This window comes from Oryzias latipes, chromosome 13 (genome assembly GCF_053564925.1).
Source record: "Oryzias latipes strain Hd-rR chromosome 13, Olatipes_Hd-rR_3.1".
In the NCBI taxonomy this organism is placed as follows: domain Eukaryota; kingdom Metazoa; phylum Chordata; class Actinopteri; order Beloniformes; family Adrianichthyidae; genus Oryzias; species Oryzias latipes.
The window spans coordinates 5,015,616-5,032,896 of record NC_136249.1 but is presented as its reverse complement, the minus strand read 5'-3'; the positions used below and the strand labels follow the sequence as shown (position 1 = coordinate 5,032,896).

Genomic DNA, 17,281 nt, shown 5'->3' with positions numbered 1-17,281 from the left:
ATATTCATTTTAATTGAGCCCAAACTGCCATATGCCTTAAATAAGAACAAAATAAAGTTGCTGCAGCAAAAACAGCCTGAAGGTCTAAAAATCAATCAGAGTAAAAAAACGAACCAAGTGCATAGAGGCTCCTGGGTTACCAAGGCGAGACAGATTATGGAGGGTGGGAGTGGGTATTGATTGATTCATGCCTCCTGCTGTAACATGTGTCCACTTTGTACAACTTGGAGGTCCACGCATAAAAGCAACGGAATCAAACCAAAAGGTCCCAGGGGGTAACACATCCTCACGAAAACCTCCATTTGCATGAGTCTTGTTACATTCTCTAGGTTATTGCTCTTTCATTAGACCTTGGACCTAAGTGTGTCCACATCTCTTCTTCATCGTCATCCTGACTGAGGATGAACTCGGGTGGATCTCAACAGCATTTACCACTGAGAGTCAACCCAAAGACGCAACTGCAGCACTGTTGGATGCACAGCTTAACCTGTCCCCAGAAAATCAGTTCCATTCAAGGGAAAAGCTCATCCATTAAATCGTTTTTGGTCAAACAAAATAGGTATGTGTTACACCTCGTTCTCAGGTAACAGAGGTTACAGTCGCTTGGATTGAATTTGCTGTTAGTGAATTAACATGGAGAGTCTGTTGCTTCCAAAAGGCGTTTTTCTTTATCAGATTTACTAATTACAGGTTACAGCGCCACCTTAAGGCCGGGGGCGGGGCTTTCTCATAAAGGCTGGAGTGTTAATCTATTAAAAAAGAATTTTAAAACTGAAACCTCTTTTTTTTTTGCCCTGTTTTGAAGAACCTGGAGAGCTCCACTCTTCTAACACTGGTTTCCAGTCACAAACCTGATTCTGAGCCATGTTTCTGGGGTAGAGGATTTCCGCTGCTATCAAAGCTGCCGGCAGACCAGGAATCTGGGAGCAACAGCCTTTGCATTGCAGAAATCTGGTCACAGAGCCTTCTTCAGGGTTCCAGATGGCATTGTATGCTATGTCAGGAAGAAGAATTAGGAAAACAAGTAATTAGACCAACTGTAGAGAAAAGTGTATACAATAATAAGGGTGATTCATGATCCTTAACATTTGTATTTTTTATCTGTTAACTCAGTTAGTGTAATAAATCTGGTACTATAACCACACTAGAATTTACGTTAAACTCCATGACTAATCAGCCGAGGCTCCGCCTACCAGTGCCAGTGTTGACACTGTCAGGCTGCAGGGTTGTCTTTAGGATCTTCATTGCTGAGAGGTTTTGAACCACAAGCAGAAAGTCCCCTGAACCTGGCGGCTGCAGGGGTGAACACCGGCAGCGGCGAGTCAGGAAGGCAGGACCGCAGTCTCTTCGAAGAACTGCTAGCTGTTTGAATGTACATGCAGACTGCCGTACTATACCTAAAAGTGCAACTATCAAAGTAAAAAAACCCAAAAAAGTTCCAAAGGCACTGAACAGTGAGAGTTGACTTAAAAATGACCTTGAGTCTTAGGAAGGAGCTCTTTTTCACAAACAGCACAGTGAAGTCCCTTGAAGCACGGCTTCAGTACCTCAGTGATCTGGAAGAGCAATGAACATGTTACACATATGAACTACATACTGCATGACACCGTTCACTTCCATTACAGCCACAAACAGTTGACATTAGAAGTTGAAATGTCCGTTAGTTTTTTATTTGGATAACCCTTTTTCTTAACATTAAAAATGTGGCACAGATCGAGTCATATTCTCAAACATTTAAAAACAATCAAAGGTTAAGGAGACATAACAAAGTTACTTCCTAAATGCAGTCTATTTTTCTAAACTAGTAAAGCATTAAAACACAGACGTTTAATTCTAAGGGAAAAGCATCCTTTGAAGTCCCACTCTGATCATTTTTAATCTATTATCAAAGTGTTCTCAGTGGTCTTTAATTATGATTGGGCTGTTTTCAGCCAAAATCCAAAGAGCCTGACTCGTTTCCTAGGACATACTTTCTGCAGAGCAGCAGGAGTCCATTAGAAAAGTCACTTCTGAGAGCTCTTTGTTTACAGTCTCTCCTGCTAGCTTACAGCCCCTCACAACTCCCCAGCTAACATTAGCAGTGCAACAAGAATGGTGATTAATATCATAGCTATCCAGCCGTACGGTTTAGAGCCAGATTCCAGCTCAGACCAGGAAAACAAAGACGAACATGGATCTGTTTGTCTGGAAGTGGATGAATCAGAATAACGGTATTTTCTATACCATATATTTTTCAAACACCAAATGTTGTTGTTTGTTTTGTCTGTTCTGGGAGCTGTTACTCAGACTACCAACAGACTGTTCAGTGGGAAGCTTTATTGCTCTAATTAAATAAAGAAATTAATGCAAGTTCAAATTCTCTGCAGTAACAAAAATCTACAGGATTTTTGTTACTGCAGTGAAGTTTTCCAAACTTTAGTGATGAATCACACTTTTGAGTGTCTGCGATGGTCTGGCAAGGCATCTGCTCCTGCATTTGTGCAGCCACACTACTGCTATTCTAGATGAATCACAACAGGAAACATGCGGAAACAATGGGGAGGCTTTTCTAAAAGGAAAAAACTCCTCAGAGTGTCACCAAAGTTGAATTCATCCTTTCCGACTGATCTGGATTGACTGATCCAGATCAGCCCCATCTGACTCTGAACAATAGAATCAGATGAAAACCTTCTGCTGCAATAAACCGCGGCAAAATGCAGCGGTTTTCTGTGTTCCAGCTAACAGCAAATGAAAGGAGATCTGTATCAAACAATTAGTCAGAATGAAGTAAATAAAACAAAGAGTCAGACTGCCACTGCAGTAACAAAGGTATCATGTTTAATGGGAAAAAATACCTCAAGTCTGAGATTTCCAGCATTGACGACAAACATTTGGTGTTTGGATTAACAGTAAGGCAAAGAATATGGATGGTTAAACAGGTTACAATGTGCTGACGGCATGGAGTATACCAGACATGAGTGGTGCAGACATAAAAGTGGATCTGGGCTTTGCCTTTGAATGCGTTACTGCTTTAGAGCTGTAACTTAGCTTTCACTGCAGCATCCTGCTTTCCTCTCAGGTTTTCTTCATGCTTGTGCTTGAAGTGGGAGGATCAACATGTTTAGATTTAGGGGTGTGACGATAACCGCCGCATCACTGCACTTTTTTTTTGTGAACGTTTTTTTTTTTGGGAAAGTTCTGCATTTGGTGCATGATTGGAACTATAATACACAAATTAAACACATCCATCTTTGCTGATAATTTACTTTTTCTACTAGTCCTGTGTTCGGACTTCAAGGGCTTCTGGGGAACACCTTTTATTACTGTTCTCCTTCACTACCTACGCTGCACGCGGCTCCCTCTTCTTACACACTTGTGCGGTTTCAGAAGCACATACACATCCTCATTCTACAACAGAAGTTTCTGTCTTGCGACTAAATACGACAAATTTACTGCGTTGCGGAGGATTTTGTGTTGGGGGGTTATTACTGTTCTCCTTCACTCTGTAACACCAAACGTGAACACGCACTGTTAGAGTGCGATGAATATCACTACATGTTTTGTTTGGGAACTATTTTGTGCAGCGCAGAGTTACGTGTCTGTATAAATAAAGGCGGGGCCTCCTGCCCCGTGTTCTTCATGGGTGTCGGGCTTCATGGCTAACGGAAAGGTGACAGAGTGTCTGCAGTCTGTTTATTACTGCGCAATAATATATAATATTCTGAGAAGATGTCTGTACCAGAGAGCACAGGTGAAACCTCGCATGCAGCTAGAGAGCAGTCCACTGCAGAAGAATCAACACACACCCCCAACACACGTGCGTGCTCCTTCCTCCTACACACGCAGCGCGCTGACACACACACACACTCATTCTACAACACCTATATAGTTAGTTTATTGGTTAGATAGGTAGTAGCTAGTTGTTACTGTTATTTGTTAATAAAGAATACGGCGTTGTCATTGGGGGATTTAGTGGGGTTTTTGGGGGGGGGTCAAAAATCCCACACGTCACAGCTCTATTTAGAATAGCCTTCATGTTCTATAAAGTGTCTTGGTTTGGCACCAGAGTATGAGTAACAGAGGTGTTACAGAGCTGTCAGCCGCTTTTCCCACGTACAGAGTATACTCACATTACTTATCAGAGAGGTTTTTCTAAAGTGTTTTAGAAAGTGTAACCTTTAACTGGTGCAGAGAGATGAAGATGAAGTGGCTTCAAGACAGTTTTCTAACATTCCCCATCACTGAAAGATCACTGGTCATCAGAAAAAACTGATCTTTAAAGAATGTGGTTAATTCCTAAACAGTTACAAGACTCTCTATGCTAATGTGAGATGCTGGTGAGAATTGAATGTGACTCTGGGTGGTTTAAAGAAGCAATGCCACAATGCAGATATGAATCAAGCAAAGCACCAGTGAGGGATTTTGCAGATGTAGATTTTGAAGGATTACCTTTGTTGAAGGGGTCTTCCTGTGTTTCTGTTTGTAAGACCTCCTCACTTTCACAGCTTAATTAAAACAAACAGAACACATACATTTCCCTTAGCAAGCATAAACCGTGTGCAGTACACACTGTGGCTGGAGTAAAAGACCTACTAGAGTCTGTCATTCCGCTAAAGAAAACTAAACCTAAATAAATTCAGCAATAATTTATAAATGGATTAATGTCAAATATTTGGTTTTTATGAAGGAATTTAAAAAATACATTATTATCAAAATAAACAGCCTATTCCTTCATGATAGGTAAATAAAGTGTTCACATTTATCTAAAGACAGTTTATTTTCATGCCACAATATTTATGGAGGGGGAATAAAGTTTTTTTCTGTACAAATTGGGAGCATGTTATATGACCTTTGTGCTGTAGATTTGTGGTAAAGTTTACCTTTGTTGTGCTGAATTCCTGCCGTTTCTTCCGTCTGGTCGTCTGCTTCTCTGGTCCACTTTTCTTCTCGTTTAACAGAAGATATCAACTCAGCAGACGTTCCATTCTGCGTCAGGATTGGTTCTGTTGTTTTGCAGCTGCTTTCTTGAGCCTCTGATAGTAGATGTCTCTGATGAACACTTCTGGGGCTGGTCTTCACACCCTGGACTGGCAGTGTTAAGCTGTGACCCGTTCTGGACTTGTCTGACCCCTTCGGGCTGCTGCTACTCTCAGGCTGCTGAGCGCTGACCCTTCCTACATTCTTGACTTCGTACACTCCTCCTGTTAATGGTTGAAAACAATACAAGAGATGCTTTCGGTTCATGGATTTATGGAATATATATTGGGTTTTTCTTCTAAGTAAAGATCATTCCAATTCTACTCATCTTTTTTTTAAATTTACGGGTCAAAGGAGAACCCGAAAAGTTTTTTTTTTTATATTTATTTTTCTTTGAGAGGGACAGGACAAAAAACATTCTTACAGTTTCAGATCCAATTGATGCTATGTCTATATGCACTATCCAACTCTGAAATAGTTGTTTCCATATTTTATCATTTTCCCTAATTTCTCTATGATTATGAATATGTACAGGTTTATGTATGCATACTGATAAGAAAAAAAATGTCTTTCCTTTTTTTGCTTCCTTTCAAATTGCGATATTCTGTCTTGTATTCACCATATTTTGTGAATTTTATGTAAATGTTCTGGTGTTGTTTTGTATTGTATTCAATTTAAAAAAAAGTCTATATGCCATCTAGCTAACAGCTAATTTGCAGACCAGGTCCCTGAGTGATTTGGCGGGTCTGCAGTCACTCCTTGTGGTGACACATCGGGTTTGATATTTTTCAGTTGTGTTGCTTCTCATCTCTGGGGCATTAAGACAATTACAAAATAATGATGTAAACAAAGAACACTATAAAATTTTAAAAACTTAATAGTGCTATTCTTGAATTCTATAGTAATGCCATTTCATTGGCTTTTGGTCCAGCACTTTTAAAGCTTGTTTATAAAGAGAAACGGCACCTTTCATTGCAGACTGGTTAGCCTGGCTCCAAACAATGATACAGAAGGATTAATGGCATCAAATCATTGCATGAAAATATAACGTAACTACATTTTTTGCTGGACAAGATCTTTTAAGATAGAAACAATTCTTTTAGTCCTAACAGTCTTTGTTAATTTCTTAATTTGGGCGTCACATTTTACATGTAAATATAAAACGACTCCCAGATATTTAAATTCATCAACTTTATGGATTGGTTGGCAATTAATTTGTGTTTAGAAGCTATCTGTAGGTTTATATTTCAAAGAAAAGCACATTAAAACAGTTTTGGAACAACTAAAAGATAAACACTTGTCTTCAAGCCACTGAGAGACACTGACCATCTGCCTGTTCAACAGCTCTGCAGCCTTATAAGTCTGGATGCTTCCAGTTATTCTGTTGCAAAGCTGTTCCTAACCTGTCCATCTCAATGGGACTACACCCTAATTTCAAAACATTTTCCCTCTTTAAGTTACAATACAATGAGGCCCATAAAAAAATGACTCCAAAAGAGGTGACTTGGATATTAAACCTAACTACAGAGGTAAACAAACCTTTTGTAGCCAGCTAATAAGTAAAAATTATTATTTTCTAGAGTAGATTGTTAAGGGGATCTAACTTTAGGCCCTTTCTTTAAGTTCCTCAAAAATTAAGTTCTTGTTCACAAGTGAAGGTGCAGCGGTTTGATTAAAGCAATCATTGCATTACTTTGCCTAGGTGGATCTGGCCAAAAAGTAAAACTCAAGAAATACATCCCATTTCTCTTTGTCAGCGGTCCAAGATATTACTAAAAATTATTACAATAAAGGTCCAGTTTTAGAAATTTTGTAGTAGAATCTGTTGGAGAAATCCAGCCCAAACTTTTCAAAACTGTAAAATTTAAATAAATCAACTTTAACACTTTTGCTGCAAGTTATTTTTCACTTTGTTCCAATGTAAAAACACCAAGATTCTTCTTTTTCTTCAACATACCTTTCTTTTCACATGATACGTCTTGGATTCCATTAATGATTATAGCAAAGTTATAGAGATTTACCTGCCTGTTATTTGTGATTGATGCCTTTGCAGTAATACTTTTTACCCAACCAATTTGGGGACCTTTTGTGTTTGAAGCTTGCAGCAAGGCATCATTTAGCCGGGTTGCTGCTTGACCACAGACTATAGCACCAGATCTCATTCTGATCAGGTCACACATACAAATCCCCTCTTTTCAGGCTCCAGGACATTAAATGACATTAGTGAGGTCATTGACGAGCATTATTTTTCAGCCAAAAGCAAAAACAAAATGTATTTACTGATTTAGTGCTAATGCAAAGCTTTGGTGGTGTTTTCTACTTTGTTTTACTGTAACTCATTAACCTGATAATGGTAATGTAGCTTTAGCTACAAAGCCATGATCAACCATACATTGTTCTTTATATGCATTGTGTCATTTGATGCTTAAACCAAGCCACACAGTTCTTTCCCGTTTGTCTACCAGCAAACATCGTACTGGAAATGTTAGTTTTGCTCAAATTAATGCTGAAGCGAGGCCTTTGCGGGCCGTGCCTCTTTGACTAGCTGCAAAAGTGTCAGCTCTAAATTTAAAATGTTGTTTTATTACAACACCATCCCCAACCCAAGCTTTTTATTTGACTGTATCTCGTCATTTGTTAATCTAGACAGGACTTTGTGCTACATGCTTCTTTGTCTGGGAGCATTAACATCAGCTTGCAATTTGGTAAGAAGTTGAAAAAAATATCGAAAACTGCTTTAAAAAAGTGTAAATTTGTAGTTTGTTACACAGTTGGTATGTTTGAACAACTGAAATGGAATGGCAACGATTGAGCAGCATTATTATGGCTTGTGGAAACAAAGCTGGTGGTTTTCTTATGGTCATGGCACAAACTAAGAGCTGGTAACATAGATTGCTACAAGCAGGAAAACTCTAATTTGTGGTCTCATAAGATGTTTATCTACTTCAAGTTTGCATAATACCAATAAAAACGTTTAATGCCAAATGTATTAAATATACATTGGCCATCCCTTAACAAAAAGTAGTCCATTCAAGCATACTAATCTATGCTAAAAATGAGGCAGTATACTTGAAGTTTTTATACTCTTTATATATCCTAAATTAAAAATATTCCAATTTAGTCTGACGAAATATTTAGTTAATATACGTCCTACATCACACGTACAAGGTTTATAGTATACTTGTTTTACTGATACTCAAGCATAATTAAAGACCCACACAGATGAAATCATGTTTTTGGTGTTTTTAACATGTTCTTGTGGTATATTTTTGGATGATGAAAGACATCTTTTGAGATAAATAAGATTAAGATACCATTTCTGAGTTTTTCTTTATTCAAATTGTTGTGAATCAGGAGGAAAATGGCATTTGACAAAGCTTTAAGCTGTGATGCAAGTGCTACAGTCGTCAGGCCCAAAGCTCCCTGCTCCGCTCCATTCTGATGCATCCACTTACTGACAAATAGATCCTTGCTAGTCTTTGTTTTCCTTGTCTGAGCTGGTATCTGACTCTAAACTGCTCATTTGGACAGCTTCAATATTGCTTGCCATTTTTGTTGTCCACGCCAATGTTAGCTTGGGGTTGTGAGGGTCTGTAAGCTAGGGGGAGAGTGTGTGGGGGCCACAACAGACTTACCCCACACCAGAATCAGAATCAGAAGAATCAGAAAGCCTTTATTGTCATTGTTACACAAGAAACTTGTGACAACGAGATTACCGGTGCTCTCCAGCTGCTTAAACAATAAAAATAGATAATCTTCTAAAGAACAATAAAATTGTGTTTCACTGAAAATATACATATGTACAAAGCTAAATAACTATTTTAAATTGCATTATATTGCACTGGGAATTGTTAATATTGCACATTGGTTTCAGTTATTGCACGAAGTTACAGCTTTTTGTGGGATTCACATTTATTTATGAGGTTGACTGCTCTGGGGAAAAAACTGTTCTTGAGTCTATTTGTGCGAGCCTTGAGCGATCTGTACCGTCGGCCTGACGGTAGCAGTTGGAACAGGTGGTGGTTGGGATGGTGGGAGTCCTTGATGATTTGCCTGGCTCTGCTCGTATAGCGAGAGCCAGCAATGTCCTCTAGGCTGGGCAGGGGGGAGCCGGTGATTTTCTGGGCTGTGTTGATCACCCTCTGCAGCGCCTTCCTGTCTGCGGCCGAGCATCCTGCATACCAGGCTGTGATGCAGTACGTGAGGATGCTCTCGATGGTGGCTCTGTAGAAGGTCACCAGCAGCTTCTTGTCCAGGTTGTTCCTCCTGAGTATTCTCAGAAAGTGGAAACGCTGCTGGGCCTTCCCTACTGCCGCAGTGGTGTTTGCAGTCACCAACGGTTCCATGGAACTTTAGTCAAATAAAATATGAGTATAATACTTTTTGCTAGGTGATTCGCGAATGGCCTATGAGTAAATATGTCAATAGGCATGTTTGAGATGAACCAGCGCCTCGCCAAGACCAACGGTGAGACCAGGCGGCTGCAGGCGGGGACGGGGAAAGGCACCTAAGAGGAAGGCGAACGCTGAGCTGGAGCTAGACTGAAAGAGAACGAGAAGTTGGGATTGTCCTTAACATTCGATTGAATTTTAAAGTGCATCTCCCCCTTGGTATGATCTATTATATCTTTTATATCGATTTTAATGTTATGTAATGTATGTAGCTTTTTTTTAAAATCAATTTACGTTTTAATTTTCATTGTCTTATAATTGCATTTTTCTTGTATATCCTTTTTTGTATATCCGATATTTTCAATTGTTGTTTTTAAATTGTTCTTTTTTAGCTTTAAAGGCAGACAATTTTAAAATCTGTCTGGGGACAACAGATGAAAAATAGCACTGGGCTAATTCTGGCTCATTGTGGTGATGCTTTTAATGGTCACTGTCCTAGAAAAATGAAAATAAACTGAAATAAAAGTTTGTTTCTAAAGGCCACCATAAAACACATAACCACAGATGACTTTTGATGGCTGTACTTATGAGTTTATGAGTCTGTCTGATGCTTAGTAATAAAACCAAAAGGATTATCAGTAGAAAAGATACAAGAATTCAATATTTAAAGTAAAACCATTTCTAATAAAGTAATTTTAGTGATGTTGATTTCAGTTACCATTTATATAAAATGAAACCTTGTTTATTTTTCATCAGTGATTCATTATTTGCAGAGTTACAAAATACAAAGATTTCCTTCATCAAGCTCTGGCCTTTTCTGTTCAGCATCACTTTTAACTACAAGAACTGCTATGACACCGTTTCCCACAATGCATTGTTTTGTAGTCACTAAATTTCCAACTGTGCACGTCTAGGTAGGTGCCTTGAACCCGCCCTTTTCTCACAATATTTTTTCTGATTGCTATGTGACATCAGGGCAAAACACTGACCAGCATACACGGCACACCAGGTGATCTGCGGCGCTGCGTCCACCTGGGTGATCTCAAACACGCTTATTTTCAATATGAATGTTAGAACGTTTTCTTTCTTCTTCTGCTTCATGTTTTTTCCAAAAAAAACATATAAAGTGCAATACATATGACAGATTTGTGTGAAGAATTTATGCTTTACTTTTTTTTTCATAGCTTATATTCAGTGGGTATTTCTGAAATGGCAGTTCTCGTTATGAGGCAGCTTTAAAGAGTGTTTAGGAGTGTAAGGGGTTTGTAGAAATTCATGACACAATAGATGGGTAGACTATACCGGGCCTGAGAAAGTCCCAAGATGTAACGTCTTAACAGCTAGGATAAACATTTTAAAGATAGGTTAGTTCAAGACTTCAGAACTACAGAAGTATCGTCAGACCAGATCTGAGCCTTAAGAATGCTTTAAATTCCAAAAAAGCTTTCAATGAAAAGCTTAAAATCCTGCAGAGATTGATGAATAGAAAAAAAGGAAAAACAATTTAATAAAATGCTGTCAAAAAAACTATTATACAATGGTAAATGTTTGCTGGTTGTCAAATTGAGCAACTACAGCAAAATTTACTCAAAAATGCAATTAATCCAAAATAATAGACAGTGTCCAAACCGTAAGTACAAAACCAAAGACTTTAGCTATCTTTTCTGGGGAGCTGTTCTGTTATCAACCACAAAGTACAACACACACTAATTAAAATAAAAATAAATTTTTTTATTTTTTTTTCAAATGATCTATTCATGACAAAATGTGTAATTGCTCGGTTTAACATTCAATTTATGAGGCATCTGTACAAAAATTCAATGATCAATCCAAAAACCTGCTAAAACTGGATTCTCCAGAAACATCTTGACAACAGTCTAGTCTAGCCCTTGTGCTATTCTAGGCACTTTAACATTGGGAGTTGGGTCATCTAGACCCACTAGACAGTCCTCTGAACCCTTTTTTCTTCAATGATTTGTGATCTTCACTGGTGTCCATGGATTACATGAAATCTTTCCACCTTTATCCACCTTTGTCATGGTAGGGAGAACACCTCAATGGAAGGGTGGAGTCATCTAAGATAGCACAAGGGTTAGAGACCAGTTCTGCTCCAAGGATGGATTGTATTCAGACTGAGGAATCTTAGAGAGAACTGAAGCTTAGTCCTATTGGAAACGAACCGAGACCACCTCCAAAGATGAGTCCGAGAGCGGTTCCTGGTCCTGGACCAGGGTCCACTTGGGTATATATTTATACTTTGATCCGGATTATAGGGGGAAACGAGCTCTGGTTCACTTTAAGCAAACTAAATGTGTCCAGTCTGAACACACGCTTAATTAGGGAATAGCCTGAATAATACTAAATGCATTAAGACAAAAGACACACAATGTAAGCCATGAATCTTTCAGTAATGTGAGCTCCCCATTAACTGCTTTCAGGACACACTCACTGACTCCTCCACGCTCCGGGTTTCATTATGTTAACGAGCGATCGTGTGCGATTACGTAGACAAGGGCCTTGGCGAAGCAGCTGATGAGCAGAGAAATGTTTTAATGAAACACTTGCTTGTTCTGCGCAGATCACACATCCATGAAGTTTCTCATGTAATGAGGCAAATCCAGTTAATGTAATTGTGTTTTATGTCATTATTTGGTCTTCCTTCAAAGTCGGCCTATTTGATAATCTGGCATTCAACATTTTAATAAATAAGAGACTTCTCTTTCAAGGCTAAAGCAACCAATAATGGCAATTTTTACTGCAGTCAACATTAAAGTGCTACTCTGAGAAAGATGAACAGAAATTATTAACTGTTATTTGGCTTCAAGACTTTTCAGTAATATTTTAAACTGTTTTACAATAAAAGTTCTCTGCATATATTTTCAACTTCTACCACAATAATCTTTTTAATATGTTTTTTTAAATGCTTTAATTCCTGATAGATAATTTATTTTTCCAATGTTCTCATTTTTTTAATTGTCCTCTGTGTTGGGAGACAAGGAATTCATTGAAAGTAAAGAAACAAACAAACAATTTAGAAATTTTTAAACAGCAAACATTCCATTTTATTGTACTAAAGTTTTTAAACATCACTTTATTTTATCACATTAAATAGCCTACTTAGAAATAAAATAGGGAAAATGTTTGCGTTAAATCGGCCATGATGGAGCATCTAGAATCTTCACCTACACACGAATCCTTACACAAAACTCAGTGATTGTGCAGAGAACGCAGATGCTGCTTTTGCATTTTAATGACTCGTCCAAACAGCCTTTCAATCAGTGAAACAATTTCAACACCGTTGGTTAGCTGTGCGTCTTTGGAGAACAGGCTTTAATTAGATCAGCTGTCACACAAAATAAGAGCCTAGTCTGAGGTTCTGGAGCCTCCATGTCCACTGAAAACATGGTATTAGTGATTCAGGCAGCACTGATAAACCGAGGAAATGTGAAAACATCATATATGGACACGATCCCTCTCTTGCATCTTGTTGGATATTATCTCCAGTAAATATCTGATTAATGTTTTGTCAGGTGTGAGCTATGTATTTTTTTCTTCAACACTCTTTCTCCTTTAAAAGCTGTTGGTTACCTGTGTGGGTGGAGGACAGCCTCTGCCTGGACCTGGATAGCCTGTGAAGTCTACTTCCTGTCTGTCTGCCTGGTGTTTCGACCTCCTCTAGCTTCTCGCTTTGCTCTTGTCGCCTGACTTCGGCTCCCTGTTCCTGAGTGAGCTCTGAGCCCCTCTTGCTTTGTTCATTCAAAGCAGAAACTAACCTTGGGGCCTCTTCGGACCCAAACAGCTCCTCTGAAAGCCTTTCCGGGCTGCCCGTGATTGGGGAGTTACTGGAAACGGGCTTTGTGTCCACATTGGCCTGAGGACCCTCTGCGTCCCCCTCGCCCTCAAACAGTTCTGGGGTAAAGAAAATGCTCTGGTCCTCCTCATCCTCATCCGAGGTGGTGGTTGGGGGCGTTTCGTTTTCATACTTGGTGAGGGCAGCCACCACAGGCAGCTCGGCACAGGGATCTGCAGATTCTCCTCTGACTTCACCTGAACAGGTTTCTGCCTCTTGCTCTTGGCAAAAGTTCTCTGGCTTCACTGGTAAAGGAGGCGCCTCAAGAATCTCCTTCTGACTGGAGGGGGGTATTTTACTTATAAAGATGGGTTTCTTGAAGACAGTGCCTGCGGCGCTGGAGGTGAAGATGTTATAAAAAGGTGGTGACGCTGTGCTAAGATGAGGAATCTGCTCTGGTGGGGGACTGCGTGGAATCTTCTGCAGTTCTGCAAGGAGATAAAAACAAAAGTTCAAATCAGGGCTTTTAGCAGTCACTTCACAGGACACTTGTAATGCTTAAACCAGCGGATTACTGACAGATATTGTAGCTATGGAGCTGCCGCGGGTAAATAAATGTGTATTAAATGTGGGTATACGCTCAATATAACCCAAACAAAGGTCAAAAGGATTTAATTAAAAGCAACAGTCCAACATCTGCTCATCAGCGCGCTCCAGCGCCACTCAGGCACGCAAAGGACCTTACAGTAATGAGGCAAGCCACTCAACTATGAGAGCAGTGGATGAGTAGGGTGGAGAGGGAGGGGGCTGCTGCCTTTTACCACTTCACCCACCACACTGATTCAACTGGGCAAACAGCTCAACCTCGCCGTGACCCCAAAGACAATGGCTGCTCACCAAGGCGATGTGCAAACGCGTCACAGCGACAGATTTCCTGGTAGTGATGTCATGCTCAGACACTCTGGAGTGTGCAAATGAGCCACAATGAGCAGCGGTTAGCTAATGAAAGTACTAAAAGATGCAACGAATGGATCCTCCTAATAACTGAAGCCGTGTTTATGCAATGTAACTCCTCTGTCATGGTGGTCTGCTGCAGCGGTATTGTTGCACCTCACATCATTTTTGACACAAACCAACACTGGTTCATGTGTGAAGAAGAACCACTGTCCCTGTCCAAATGTAAAACTTTACCATAAAAACAACAAAGTTCCTCAAACATTAAAACGATCCAGAGGTGTAGCTGTCAGATAATCCTATATATGTGTAAAAACATTAAAATATGAAATGAATGCACAGTTCTGACTGTATGGAACAACCTCAAAGGTTTTTACCTCCAAAAGTCAGTTTTCTTTTTTCCAGTGGACTAAATCTTTGACATTTTTAATAGATTTTCTATTTCAAAAGATTGATTGGTTGTTTGATGATGTTTTTAATGGAAAAGCAACAGAAAAGTTTAGATGATGGGATAGCAGGTCTGTTTAAAATCACGCAGATGTCAGGAACATTGACTGGACGTATTGTGTGTGATGTCACCCATAGAAAATGACCCCTTTCCGGTTCCATCGAAATAAAGTCAACTCAGTCGCCATTTTACTGCGATCCGGCTGTTGCCATGTTGGTCTACATTTCTATGGCAACCACTCTCTCCAATCAGGAGTGAGTTGTTGGAAAACAACACACCTTTCACTGAAACCAGACTAGGGAGAATCTGGCCATGCAAACACTTTCAACATTCATTACAAAAAACGACCTACTTTCATTGAGGCTTCTTATTGGCCAGTTAATAACTTGTGCTACAGCAGAAATATCATGGAAAAACTAGGATTAACAAGAGCATGCGTCCAAAAAAAGGTTTTAGAGCAAGAATGGTTATTATGACGAACATAATGATTGGTGTTTGTTTCTCAATAGAAATCAATGGGCTTTCAGCTTTTTTGGGACCACTTCCTGTTTGGAACGCGGATTCCAAACAGTTCTCATATACAGTCCATGGTCAGGAAGTGATACGCGAATAAAGAGTTCCAGTCTTTTTTTTTTTTCACCCACTTTTTTTCCTCATGGAAATACAGTGTTCAGTTTTACCAAGCTGTTGGAAAAGTGGTGAATTACTACTGCCACCATGTGGGGCATCTAAACTGTTTGCCTTCTGTCTTTTTCTGATGTCTGAAGGACTAAAAAATGCAGAACCAAGACAGACTACGGTTCTTAATGGACTCTATTTTTATTCTAACTGACCAATTGAAGTGCTTTTATACTTTAAAGCACATTATCGTCTAAAAAAGGAAAAACAGTTTTTTTTAATTAGCTCACATTTTTTCCCAAATATACTTATAAATTCACTCAAAGGCAGCTTTGGTATAATGTCAAACCCACAAACATCAACTGTTTCTTGCCTTTTGAGTAATACCATGAGATCTGTAAATATTGATGCTATAATGGTGTGGTTTTGAAAAACAAAACAAAAAATAAGTGCCAGTTATTGTTACTGTCTTATTTTTGTTTTTTTTAGCTTATCAGTGTTAAGTGATTGGTCAACTTCTCATAGCGACAAATATTTTATTGAAAGCAATTTCTACACTTAAGAGAAAATCATGTCTCCATCCCTGTTCTGCTTTGTCCTGTGTTGGGTTATAGGGGTTGCTGGCCTTCAGGGTGTCTGCACTGGACGGTTTACCAGCCCATCACAAGGCCGCACACAGCCAAACACACTCAAGAGAACCAATTCAACCAATGAAGCCCGTTTTTTTAAACTGTGGGAGGAAGCCCGAGTGCCTGGAAAAAAAACCACACCCACAAGGGAGAACATGCAAACTCCACACAGATGAAACCCAGCTGGGGTTTAAACCAAGGCCATTAAGCTTTGAGGCGAGAGTGCTAACCGCTACACCACTGTGAGGCCACATAAAAACATTTATATATGGTGGAAACTATAGAACTGTATGAGAGAAAATACAACAGGAATCATTTATTTTTGATAACTTTATGTTCATATTTGCAATAGTAGTTTCCGATACTTCAGATAAAAGCTTTAAAATATTCCAATAATACCAGTATTACATATTTATTCTCAGATTTCAGAGTCCCAAATGATCCTGGGAAAAAGACATGCTGACCCTCATATTTCTCACCTGTTGTTTGGTTGCTTTCACCCTTGAACTGTGCAGACAAAACAGAAGGGAACAGCAATGAGCTGGTTTCCTGTTGGGGCTTAGGTGGTTTGACACTCAAAGAAGAGATCTGAACCTCTGCAGCCTTGAGCAAACTCTGTCCCCCAGCAGCTGCTGACGAGTTATTGCTGGGAGACGAGTTGATGGAGCCGAGGGTCAGGCAATCTGTGGAGGCCATCTCCACCTTCTCCTGGACTCGAGAGAATGCTTTCAAAGACTGCATGGCATTGCTGAAGGTGTAATGATGCTGAACAAGCTGACGAACCCATTTAGACAAGCCTGAGACATACAGAAAGACAGAAGCAAAAAAAAAAAAGCAGAAGACATTACTGATGTTCTTTCAGTGGACAATTACTGCCATCTAGTGTTTAAATGTGAAGGCTGAAAAAACATGTGGGGACAATAAAAAAACGGATACGTTACCTGTAATGTACTTGTTGGGATTATTCCCATAACGGTCATCCACGAGAATCAGAGCACCCCAGTCATTCTTGTGGCGGATACACCTGCAAAACCAAGATGGAGAGCTGCAACAAAGCACTGGAGAATTCAGGTTTAGGCTGTAGGTCAGAACGACTACATTTCTTTTTATTTTATTTAAGCTTTACTTTATCAATAGGAATCGGTTGAGAACAAATTCTCTTTTTCAATGATGACTTACCTTCCCAGGGCTTGGTTCAGAGCTCTGTACGCCTGGATCTCATACCAGCGATGACCCGGAAGAAGACCTCTGGACTTGCAGTGCTGGTCATTGTACTTCATCTTCAGTTCCACCTAAAGCAGCCAATTTTGTTATTGTATAGAAATGTTAGAATGTGCATTTTAGCACAGATTGTTATCCTGTTGCCTGTACTTTACATTTAACCATTTATAAACTCACAAACTGAAAAAAAGCGATTAAAAGTTACCGAGCCTATAGCTGTTATACAGTTCTTTTGGTTTTTGGTGAACTTTTGGTTTAAAGCGACACAGAAACT

The 17,281-nt window shown here is 39.4% G+C and overlaps 1 protein-coding gene across 10 annotated transcripts in view; it reads right to left on the bottom strand.

Annotated features, from left to right (window-relative positions):
* brip1 (BRCA1 interacting helicase 1) overlaps window positions 1-17,281 on the bottom strand; it is a 151,024-nt gene that overhangs the window by 58,110 nt on the left and 75,633 nt on the right. For 6 of the 10 annotated variants that reach the window (XR_002874397.2, XM_078929987.1, XM_011482983.4 and 3 more), the window contains exons 17-25: window positions 16,966-17,078; window positions 16,728-16,810; window positions 16,266-16,583; window positions 12,936-13,625; window positions 4,860-5,180; window positions 4,429-4,484; window positions 1,478-1,556; window positions 1,194-1,397; window positions 852-994 (exon numbers count right to left, since the gene is read on the bottom strand). Coding sequence is in view for 8 of the 10 variants with exons in the window: in XM_078929987.1 (XP_078786113.1) it covers window positions 852-994; window positions 1,194-1,397; window positions 1,478-1,556; window positions 4,429-4,484; window positions 4,860-5,180; window positions 12,936-13,625; window positions 16,266-16,583; window positions 16,728-16,810; window positions 16,966-17,078 (2,007 nt within the window). In the remaining 2 variants the exon portion in view is untranslated. Of the gene's footprint in view, window positions 1-851; window positions 995-1,193; window positions 1,398-1,477; window positions 1,557-2,797; window positions 3,077-4,428; window positions 4,485-4,859; window positions 5,181-12,935; window positions 13,626-16,265; window positions 16,584-16,727; window positions 16,811-16,965; window positions 17,079-17,281 lie in introns of those variants that run through there. The other 4 variants (XM_078929989.1, XR_013647251.1, XM_020708494.3 and 1 more) reach the window with 4 other exon arrangements.